The following is an 11239-nucleotide window of genomic DNA, read 5'->3' as shown; positions in this document are numbered from 1 at the left end:
GCCTTAACACTTCTTTGCAAGGATGTAGAGCAGCCAATGAGTTTCACTGAAGAATCTTGGTGAATGCATGTATAGCAGAGCTGGTAACAGTACCTACTACCAAAATAATAAGTATTTGTCTTCTGATTGTGTCTTTAGAATTTTGTCAAATGATAAACGTGGGGGCCGAATTTGTTCCACACTACAGGTTGTTCCAGGTGTAAGTAGATAGATCCGTCTGTGGGGACTTTCATCCAAAGTAATCAGCTGGATTTAAGAAATAAGTAGTTAGGGAGGAAAAAAAATGATGCCTATTTCAGGTTCCTCTCTGCTTTAGCTGGGCTTGCACTGCTCATGCTGTTAGAACATTAACTTGAACTCAAAGAGTCGGGTCGCACTGATGTGGACGTCTGATCACTCTGGCTGCTGGCATTAAGGGCTGCATGTGGGTAACTCACTTCAGGATGAAGCTTTTTTTTTTGGAGAGGTCTCTGCTAGGAGCTGGCAAGAGCAGAATGGGACGGATCCAGTCCTGGGTGCCAGAAGAGGCTTTTCTCTAAATTGCCATTGATTCCTTCCTGCGGAATAACAGGGCTTTTCCCCAGTCTCAGAATGGAGGTGTTTTCCTTTGGCAGGAATGCAAATGTTTGTTGGGTTTTCCTTGGCTTGTTTTCCTTTGTCTTAATCCTTAATGGGTTACAGCATCCAAACAAGTGTAACTGATAAAACTGCTCCTTGTGCGTAGTGGTTCTCCCAGCTTTTAAAGCACTGGACATCTCAGCACAGTTACTGCAGAACCTCCAGTAGTGCTGAAGGATCCTGACTCCAGGATCCTGATGGAAACAATCTCTCCCATCGCTGGAGCAGCAGGAATATGACCCGGACCTACCCCAGGCTGCATGAGCTGTCCCATCTCATCCCCATGGAAATGAAATGAGCAGACATAGTAGGCCACAGAGCACAGCTGCAGGGCCAATGTTTTCTCCCAGGAAAATGCAGTCACCCAGGCGTGTGGCAGGAGCTTGCACCCCTGCACGGGGCTGATGATCTCCTCAGCACAAAGGTGAAGGCAAGGCAGCATGAGAGAAGAACAGCCATTCACGGCTGCTTCCCAGGCGGATGGTGCAGTCAGTGTCTGCAGACGCCTTTTATTGAGAGGTGGTGGCTTTGCAGAGGTATAAATCTTTTAAGCAGCTGCAGTGTTCTTCCAGCAGCCCGAGTGTTTAACTCAAAAAGAAAGACCGGGCCACAGCAAAGGCCCTATTCCAGCACCACAGCCTCCTCAGAGATCTGGAAATGCAGGAAATCTCCACTGCAGCCCCTTTACAAAGAGCTGCATCTGGTTCCAAAGCAACGCCTTGTCCTCCCCCAGACTCCTTTGTTCTCCTCCATGAATGCAGACCCTCATTACTACCAAAGTAAATCCCAGCTTTGTTGGGAGCACGCAGCCAACTGAGCAGGCAGGGAGCCGGACCGAGGCTTGGAATAAAGGACAGATCAGGCCCTTCGTACTCAAGGCACAGGCACAAAGCCATGCAGAAGGGCATGTGAGCTTCAGATTGTTATTGTATCAGCTGCCCAGTCCCATCTGCCTTCTCTTCTCCATATACCTGCTGACCCACAGGGATGCTGGTGACCATCAGATATCCCAGTGTCTCTGGGGTGCTGGGGCAGGCTGTGGTGAGGTGGCAAGAAGGGGAAGACCCAGGACACCCCACTGTGGCAGGGCCACCAGTGGGACACTGCTTCCTGTGCTGCTACCTGCAGGACTCTGCTGGCAGCCTTGTCCCTGCTCTCACGAGGTTTGTTTGGGAGATGGGTACACCCTCTGCTCTTCTGTTAACCTTGCCCAGGCCTTCGATTGGGCATGCAAACACAAGCCATTTGTAACCCCTGAGCGTATGGAGGAGGCACCACAGCCATCTTGTGACACGATCTACAGCCTCAGAGTTCATATTTGGGGCAAGCAAGGCCACCCCCTGCCATGGGAGGCCTTGCTCCCTGACTGGGCAGCCACGAACTCCACAGTGTGGCTACTGCGGTGGACACCTTGGGGTGAGACCAGTACACATCCCTTGTGTATGGTCTTCAGCTGTGCCAGCCCTGCCTCCAGAGAGCTGCACCCCAACGACAGGAGCAATTTTATGGGGTTTCCCCTGCTGTAAAGTTCCTTCTTGTTTGCCGGCCTTTGTGAGAGCTGGGCTGTGGGGTCCATCACTGAAACCATCATGGACAGGATGTCCTTGATTATGCCTATCTCCTGGGTAACTAGTGAAAGAACAACAAGGAATGCCCTCAAACTGTGCCAGGGAGGTTCAGGTTGGTTGATAGGAAAGACTTCTTCTCAGAAAGAGTGGTGAGGCATTGGCACAGGCTGCCCAGGGAGGTGGTGGGGTCACCATCCATGGGGATGTTCAAGAAACACAGAGATGTGGCACTGAGGGATGTGGTTAGTGGGCATGGGCTGGGATTGGACTGGGTGATCTTAGTGGTCTTTTGCAACCTTAACATTGCTACCACTAAGGGTGCTGCACACCATGTTTAGCAGGAGGAAAGAAGACAGAAGAGCTTTCTTTGGTTCACATAACTATTTCTTTCTTTTTAATTATTAACTTGTGCCTTACAGTAGGAGAGGAAAGAGTGTGAGCGAACAGTTTGCTGGTTCCAGGAACTACTCTGGCAACACTGAGAGGGCAATAAGGTCTCATGATGGCAACCTCGCCCGGGCACCGACATATAGCACACACACGCAGTCTCTGGCTCGTGCAGAAGCTGGCAATTTTAAGGCATTGAAAGAAACCTACAGTTGTAAATCCTACATCAGATTTGGCACATGTTGGAAGGCTGGAGTGGAGGTGTGGATGTGGCATTTGGCAGCACCCAGCGCTCCCTGCTGTACATGGAGACAGGCACTGGGTGCCAGTTCCCAACCAACAAACCCCATGCACGTGGCCAGACTAACGCTACTAAGAAACAGAAAGAGTTGTCAGAACGAAAAAACCCCATTCCTTATAGTTTAAAATACAAGTGGCTCACAGACCAGAAACAAGGTGTGTTTATGGCTATTTCTGTGCTTCTGGGTTAAACGTGGATGGCTACGCCTTGAAGAAGAGGAAACACTTTAGCTACACATGGATTTGGACAGTAGGTGAAGGGCTGTAGCCTTAATCCTAGTTGTAGTTGAGTTCCGTTGCCCTCGCCACCCCCTCCCCAAATTGCAGCGAGTCTCCTGCTCGCTGCCACGAATCCCCGTGCACCCACAACACCCACCAGCATGCACCCAGCGACCCGTGTGGCCGCCACCTGACTTGAGAGGGAGCAGTGTGCTGAGCTCGGCCCTTGCTTTGCCAGAGGCTGCTGAGCCCTGACCCTATGGGGGTCTTTGTAATCAGAGCTGCTGAGCACAACCCAGTGCCCAAGAGGCAATTAAAGGGCCAACTGAAGACTGCTCCCCCTCAAATGCAAAAGGGATGGGGTTCCCACCATTACACTTTAGCATTTGCAATGATTCCTCCATGCACGTTGAATCTCTCCGTTCTCTTAGCAGTGGTTATGGTCCCGTCAAGCACTCCAGCCTGACCAGATGGTATCTTGGAGGTCGCTCTAACTGCCTCTCTTTGCTCCTCTTTCTTGAAGGATGGAGTGGAGGAGCGTGGCTGGAAAGAGTAGGTGGGGTTGGGGAGGGGGTTCATGGCTGGAAGGCCAACACTCCCCATGCTGAACAGGTTTTCCTCTCCCTCCAGCAGCTTCCTGCAAGCACAGCACAAGCAAAGGGGTTTTAGGTGGGGGTCACCTCACAAGACACCTTCAAAGCATCAGGATGCAGCTGATGCAGATGAAAATAGACCCAGGTCAGACTTTGGTGCCAGACTTGGCAGTATGGGGCAGGGTGTTGGACTGGGCTCGGACAGGGCCAGAGCAGCCTACCTGTAGGCAGCAATCTCAATATCCAGGGCCATCTTGACATTCAGCAGGTCCTGGTACTCCCTCAGGTGCCGAGCCATCTCGGTTTTAGTGCTACGCAGGTCAGCCTCCAGCTGCCCAATGGTGTCCTGCAGGGAGGCAATGACAAGGGTTCTCAGGACCATGTTTTGGTTTTGTTGTTTTTTTTTTTTCCTCACAAGTGTTCTGCTCTGCACATCCCAACCAGGAGCTTGGGTGCTAACAGGGATGGGGAAGCAGGCAGAGTGCTGGGCACAGCTTGTGACAGCATGCAGTGGGAAGGGGCTTTAAGCATCGATGGTTTTATATATTCTTCAGTGGGTTTAAACACCATCAGAGCAAGTATGGGGTTCAGTGGGACCAAATAGAGCACCCAGTGGGTGGTTGGGGCACAGCTCCAGGGCAATGGAAGGGAAAAGCTTGCACCAGGAAGGGAAGACCTAATTCTCCCTGGCAAATCCCCTGAGCTGCTGGCCTGAAAGCAGCAAAACCCGCTCCCACAGGGGATCTTTCCAGGACAAATACTTTCCCATGTTGGACACCCTGCTGTGCCACTGAGGCTGTATGATGGGCATGGGCAATGAGTAAGCAGTTTGCAGCAAGTGCCTGCAGAACCTGAGGTGGCCACTGCAAACACCAGCTCCCATCTCCTACAGCCAGCCCTTTCCACTGCCTCTGCCATTGCACTGAGCATCATTTAGCTCCTAATCAGACACACTGTGCAACAAACTCCCAAGCACTGACACACTCACAGCAGCTAAATCAGTCTGAAGTACAGTGCTGTTTAATCCACCAGCATTGTTGCTGTTTTTTAATTCCAATTTTATTCCCAGCTTGCTCCCAGAATTATTCTTTTCACTCAGCATTAAGGCTATTTAGGAACATTATTACATGTAATCCTTTCATCCCCTGCAGGAAATGTTGCATATTGTCCATTGCTACAGTATTTGTTGAAGGCCCCAGCTACCCAGCAAGACTGCAAGCAGCACAGAGCTGCAGCCCAGCTTCCTAGAGAGCCTGGCAGGATGTGGGCTTCATGACACAGCAATACTTGGCAGAGGAGAAACAGCAGCCCTCAGGTATGATGTAAGGCTGTTGTTTCATTATCAATAAGGAAATGGCTTGATTTGGAAATCAGAGATCACTCAGTAGCCATGAAATACAACAGTCTCGGGATTTATTTCATTCTAAACCATGGATGTTTTCCCTGTAATAAGAAAAAGGGGTCATACTGTATTAATGGAATGAAAGATACAGAGTGCTCAGTGTCCACCCCATGAATCCTTCCAAGGACACGAGATGCAGGGGTCTGGCTGCCTTTGTGTCCGCAGAGCTCCAAGTTCTGCAGTGCCGGTGCCAAGAGCCAGGCCCAGGGGCAAGGGGCCAACTGTGGGCAGGAGGCATCGAGGAATTACCCACAGCAGTGGGGAGCGACAGCAGACTTCGGGGACAGGGATGGGGCGATGTCCCCAAGCAGCACTGCGGCAATAGGCTTTGTCGAGGGGTGTCCATGCCTGTCCCTCCCGAAAGTCCTTTCCTGCTCCCTAGGGTGCTGAGTACGGAGGAAGGGTGAAGGCAGCGGGCAACGCCCAGGCAGGGCGGACGGAAGCCCTATACCGGGGAGAAGGCTGCAGAGATGGGGGCACTGCGCGGAGCGGGGGCACCGCAGCCGCGTGGGGCGGGCGCAAGGCATCAGCGCTGGGGCAGGGCGGTGCCGTGAGACGAGCCGGGGATGGGGCGGATCGCTCGGGAGGGCAGCGCGGGACGGAGGGGACCCGCTCACCTGCAGCCCGGCGGCCTCGGCGCTGTGCCTTTCCTCCAGCTCCTGCAGCTGCCTCTCGAGGGACTCGTGAGCTCCGCGCAGGCTCTCCATCTCCACCACCCGGGCCTGCAGCTGCCGGCGGCACTCGCCCGCCTCGCGGCGGCTGGCCCGGACGGCCTCCTGGCTGCGGGCCGCCCGCTCGTGGAGGCTGGCGCAGCGGGCGCGGTACCAGTCCTCGGCCGCCTGCAGGTTGCGGGCCGGCAGCGCCTCGTACTGAGCGCGCAGCTCCCGCAGCGCAGCCGCCAGGTCGGGCCGCGCCGTCGGGGGCCCGGAGGCCGGGGGAGCGGCGGCGCGGAGCGCGGCTCCCAGCTGGGCCAGCTGCTCGGCGTGGGCGCGCCGCAGCTCCGCCAGCTCCTCCCGCAGCGCCTCCGCCCGCCGCTCCAGGTCGGCGCGGGCCCGGGCCGCCCCGTCGGCCGCCTGCTGCCGGGCGCGCAACGCCTGCTCCGCCTCGGCGCGGCCCCGCGCCTCCTCCTCGCAGCGCGCCCGCAGCCGCTGCGTCTCCTCGGCCAGCCGCGCCCGCTCCAGCGCGGCCTGCGCCCGCTCGCCGTGTGCCTCCTCCAAACGGGCGCGCAGGGCCCGCAGCTCCCCGCCCAGCAGCTGCCCCAGACGGCGCGGTTCGGGAGGCAGCCGCCTTAGCTCCGCCAGCTCGCCGGCCAGAGCCCGGTTGCGCTCTTCCAGCGCCCGGACACGCTCGATGTAACCGGCGAAGCGCTCGTTGAGGCCCCGCAGCTGCTCCTTCTCGCTAGCACGGCGCGGCTCAGCGCCCTCCGTGCGCCGCGGGGACTGGGCGAGCAGGCGGCGGGAGGAGGCGGCTAGCGCCGGCGGTTCCACGCTGTAGCTCATCGCGGCGGAGAGGAGCGAAGCGAGGCGGGCGGCGGCGGAGCGCTTATGTACGGCGGCGCGGCGCGGGGCGGGGCGCGGGCAGCTCCGGCGGGGGGTGCGGAGCGGAGCGATGGGATGCGGGGAGGGGCGGTGGGATGCGGTGCGGAGCGGTGGGATGCGGGGCGGGGCGGGGCGCGGAGCGGAGCTGCGGCGGGGCCGCTGCGGGAGGAGGAGACGGGAGCTGTCCACCAGGCGTGGTGCTGAAAGGCTGCGGCGGGCGGGTGCGGGACTAGATCGTTATGTTGATGGATGGATGGGTGGGTGGGTGGATGAGGAGATAAATGGATAGACGGGTGGGTGTAGGAGTGGACGGACACACGGGCAGAGAGATGGGTACGGTCAAACGCACACAAAGAGTCAGGTGGATGCATAGGCACGCAGAAAGGCATGGACACATTCACACACACGTACACATGCTGAGAGGCAGACAAAGGAAAGAGCAGACGTGCAGAGAAATGCGCACAGACACACAGGCAAGGAGAGGCAGAGATGCTTAAAGAAGCAGGCAGAAATGGGCAGGTGGAGAAGCAGAGGCAGACACACAAACAGGCACACACACTGACAGGCAGGCACACACCATGTGCATGCACAGAGCACTCATCCTATCAGTTCTGAAGGGAAGCCACACTGTGCGTTTGTGCCAGGGTGACAGTGTCCTGGCTGCTAGTCCCTGCCCCGCACAGGATGAAACACGCAGCTGGACTTCCTGCTGCACATCCCTTCTGCATTGATCAGTGAGCTGGAGCCTGGTTCTTCTGCTCTTCCTGTCCCCATTTATCCTCTCAGGTGACAAGAGGATCATGTCAGCGAGGTCCAGCTGGTGAGAAGAGGGCAAGCAAGCCAGGACTGGAGAAAGTCATTGCTTCCATAAGAGCTGCTGCTGTTTCAAAGGGACCAACCAAAGCAGGAGGAATGGCACCGGGATTTAAATCCCTTTGAGACCAGAACCGTGTGACTACCATGGCCCTGGAGGAAGCCCTGCAATCATGGCAACAATTGTGTCTTGTAGAAGAGCCCACATCCCAATTGGCACACTTGGAAGGGGATCACAAGGCCCTTTTCCTTGTGAGTGAGGTGGGTGCAGCACTACACACACCACTGCTCACTGCGGCAGCAGGCTGGTCCCAGATGTGCTGTCATGGGTTAGTAATGGGATGCACATGCATACATATAAATCCTGCTTTAGTCTTGTGAATCTGCCTTGAAGAGTATGGGAGGAATAAGAAGTGTCAGCCAGAAGAGACAAAGAAAAGAGCCAGGAAGTATAAATACAAGAGACTTGGCTTGTGCACTGCTTTCCAGGACTCAAATCTGCTCGCAGATAGCTTTCCTAGAAACATTCTATCTTTCTGAAGCCCATTTTAGAACAGTCACTGTGAGGTTGCAACACTTGTCTCTTCTCTGCCCTGTCTCATCCCTGGAGGTGTTCAAGGCAGGGTTGGAAAGGGGCTTTGGGCAACCTGGTCTAGTGCAAGGTGTCCCTGGACATAACATAGAGTTGGAACTGGGTGGTCTTCAAGCTCTCTTCCAACCCAAACCATTCTGTGATTCTGTGACCCAAGTGCATATGTTCTGGTGGCAGAACAAGCCCTGGAGCCACAGCCTATGGCCCTGCAGCACCCACTTGGCCTAGGCAGAAATCTTCACTTTGATCTAGGTTGGTTGTTTCAGGTCTTTCACATCCTCATACACAAATGTGTTTCACTACTTCCTTGACCTCTGTTGTTTTGCATTACCATATCGCAAGTGAAGCTTCTTCTACCAGCAATAATTGTTTGAGTAACTCAGAGGTCGCCAGCTCTGCTTAGCTAAGTAGTATCACTTTTATAACTTTGCTATGGTGATTATTACTGATGATGATGAATGCTGTTCTGGCTTTCTTTTGTCTTGGTAAAGCAGAGTGCAACCTTTCCTGGCCTTCCCACTTGTTCTGATTTAGTACTGACATACAGATGTGCTCTAAAAGCAGTTGGGAGTGTCACAGTCTCCTACATAAAAGAAAAATTAATAACAACAACAACAAAAAACTGCAAGGGTCTCTGCAAGGGCTGCTGACATCCATGAGTAAAGATCCTGGGAATGGATCCCTTTGCCTCCATGTAGATGAAATTTCTTGACTCAGAAGGGAATGAGACTACAGGAATTAGGTGGGACCTGAGCCAGCTGTCAGTGTAACTGCTGAGAGCACGTCTCTGAATTTATTGACTCTGAGGAGTCTGAGTCAATAAATGATAGCAACTGCTTCTTTCCCACAGAGCAAAGATTCAGCTCCAGCCCATCGGATGCTGCTTCTGTCAGAGGAGGAAGGGAGAGCAGGGACTTTGGGATCCACCCTACATGAGCTGTGAGTTGAGCTGAAACCAATCCCACGTTGTTGGCACCCAAACACAAGCCCCTTGTGAGGCCCCTTAGCACCCCAAGACGTCCTGGGGGCTGACTTGAGCTGCAGTGTGACCACAGCCTCGAGGAGCTGGGTTCCAGTAGTCTAGGATGTCCTTACACAACACAGACCCAAGTTCCCTAAACTCACCAGAACAAAGAGGGAGCAAAAGGGGCATCACTGTAATGTTTCGTGCTGCCCTGTACATCACACTGTGTTGTTTAACTCACAGGAAAGGCCTTGAGAATCCATTCGGCAAAAGGGATGAATGTGCACTTCGGGTTCCTGCAGGATCAAGAAGCTGCTTCCATACTGAGGTCCTGGCTGTGAGACAGCAGGAGGATGCCTTAAAGCTTCGTGGCCCTGCACCGTGCCCACCTGCTGGCGGGGCTTTGTTAATTCACTTCAGTGGCGGCCCAGGAGGGAAACGCTTCCCGGCTGCTGAACCGAGGGAGTCTGAGGGAGAAAGGCGGGTCCGGGTGCCTGCCCTCAGCCTGCTGCCAGGCCTCCCGGCACGGGTGGGTCACACACACACAAACGCCAGTGAAAACGTCAGCCTGGCTCTGCTGACTGCCTCCAGCTGAGGAGTAACTCAGGAGTTTGCTTGGGACAGTGCGAGTTTTTCTGGGAAAGAGCAAAGGAGCGGCACAGGCGCTTCCCTGGGGCAGGACCCCAGTTCTGGCCGTGCGGCTGCCCTGAGGGTGGGCACTTTGCGGACGCTCCCTTGCCGCCTGCGCCCAGCCGCCGGCCTCGCACACTCTTCCCGCTCCCTGGCGCCCGGAGGGGGCGGGGCTGGAGCCGCGCATGCGCAATGCTGCCGCCTCGGCGCTGCGGCAGTCGTGCGGGGTAGTTCTTCCGAGCGCGGCAGGAGGTGAGGAGCGGCCCGGGCGCGCGGGGGCAGTGCGCGCGTGCGGGTGCGCGTGCGCGCGCCGGGCGCGTGGCGGGGACCGTTGGAAGCGACCGTTCGGAACTGGGAGGGGGGGGTGCGAACGGGCGGGGGGAGCCGCTCCTCTCGGGCGCGCAGCCGGGGAGGGGGCTCTGTGTTGGAGGGGGAGCGCCGAGAGCGGAGCTCCGGCAGTGCGCCTGAGGCACTTCCCCTTCAGCCGTTGAGGGGAGGCACCCGGCGGCCCCGTTGCCGCCTTCCCGTCCCGAGCCGCTCTGAGTTCCCTCAGCCCGTGGGTGCGGGACCCCCTCTGGCGGGCTGAGCCCCGCGCTGCCCCCTCCAACCGTGGCCGTAGCGGCACCGGAGCCCGAGCGGCACGCGGCTGCTCGACTCGACCCGTGCTTGTGCCTCTGTTTTGCGCCAAAAATAATGCTGTAAAACGTACAGTGGAAGCATTCCCTCTGTTTTCCCGGGTACCGTAACAGGCAGCGCGGTTTCTCGCCGCGCAGGATGTTTCAGGCGTTCCTGGAACTGTGAGATGGTGAAACGCTCACGTTCGTTCCGGCGCTGGCTTTCAGAGGGCTGCCCGGCTGGATGCCCGGGAGCCTTTCGGAAACGGCCTCGAGAGCATTGCCCCCAAAGCATGATGGCTTTTGAAAAGTGTTTGTTTTTATTGTTACGTTAGTTCTGGAAGATCTAAACCGTGAGGATTGCAGTGCGCTTTCTAAGGGACGTGTACAAAGATGTAGTCATACCTGTCTGTCTCAGTGTAGAATAACACCTTAGCACCGGCTCAAACGTGCTGTGCTTGGTGGCTGAACCAGGTGATGTGAGGGGTCTTTTCTGACCCTAACGATTCTATGATTCCATGGATCCATCCAGCTGTTTGCTGTGGGAACTGGGCAGTGCGTGGTGGCTGGTGAACAAAAGGCAGATAGGAAGACTTGCAAGCCTTCTCAGGTGCTGCGTGGCTTTGCTGAAAACCAGAGGCAAAACTGAAAGCTACGTGTTGATCTTCAGGCTGCGTGCTGCGTTTGTCACCCTGGCACAGAGGGCGAAGTGTCGTGTTTTAACTGCACGCTGGTCAGCCTGGCTGTGGGGTCTGTCACGGCCCGTCAGCCTGTGTCAACCTAAACATACTTTAGAGCGGGGCTGCTATTTAAAATAATCTATTGCCATTAGTCCTGACTCCGAAAGATCATTCAGGAGCTTGCTGGTTTGATTAACAGCAGTTGGAGTTTGTTCAAGCATGGACGTCGTTTCATTATATAGTACAATACAACCTTTACTCTGTATAGCGTCATTCAAGCAAACTGTATTGCAAAATGCACCACTGAATTACATTTAAAAT

The 11239-nt window shown here is 55.6% G+C and overlaps 2 protein-coding genes across 6 annotated transcripts in view; one reads left to right on the top strand and one right to left on the bottom strand.

Moving 5' to 3' along the window:
* Window positions 1-2548: 2548 nt before the first annotated feature.
* Window positions 2549-6607, bottom strand: INA (internexin neuronal intermediate filament protein alpha). Its single transcript, XM_015288732.4, has 3 exons — window positions 5705-6607; window positions 3907-4031; window positions 2549-3729 (listed from the first exon to the last, which is right to left on the bottom strand). Exons 1-3 carry the CDS (start codon window positions 6584-6586, stop codon window positions 3465-3467), a joined length of 1272 nt encoding a protein of 423 aa, XP_015144218.2. The 5' UTR covers window positions 6587-6607; the 3' UTR covers window positions 2549-3464.
* Window positions 6608-9821: 3214 nt separating this feature from the next.
* NT5C2 (5'-nucleotidase, cytosolic II) overlaps window positions 9822-11239 on the top strand; it is a 55168-nt gene continuing 53750 nt past the window's right edge. For 4 of the 5 annotated variants that reach the window (XM_046942935.1, XM_046942934.1, XM_046942938.1 and 1 more), the window contains exon 1: window positions 9825-9876. The gene's annotated coding sequence lies outside the window, so the exon portion shown is untranslated. 5 annotated transcript variants of the gene reach the window in all.

This window comes from Gallus gallus, chromosome 6 (assembly GCF_016699485.2).
Source record: "Gallus gallus isolate bGalGal1 chromosome 6, bGalGal1.mat.broiler.GRCg7b, whole genome shotgun sequence".
NCBI lineage: Eukaryota > Metazoa > Chordata > Aves > Galliformes > Phasianidae > Gallus > Gallus gallus.
The sequence above is the reverse complement of the archived record's forward strand: the minus strand, read 5'-3'. Positions and strand labels throughout refer to the sequence as shown.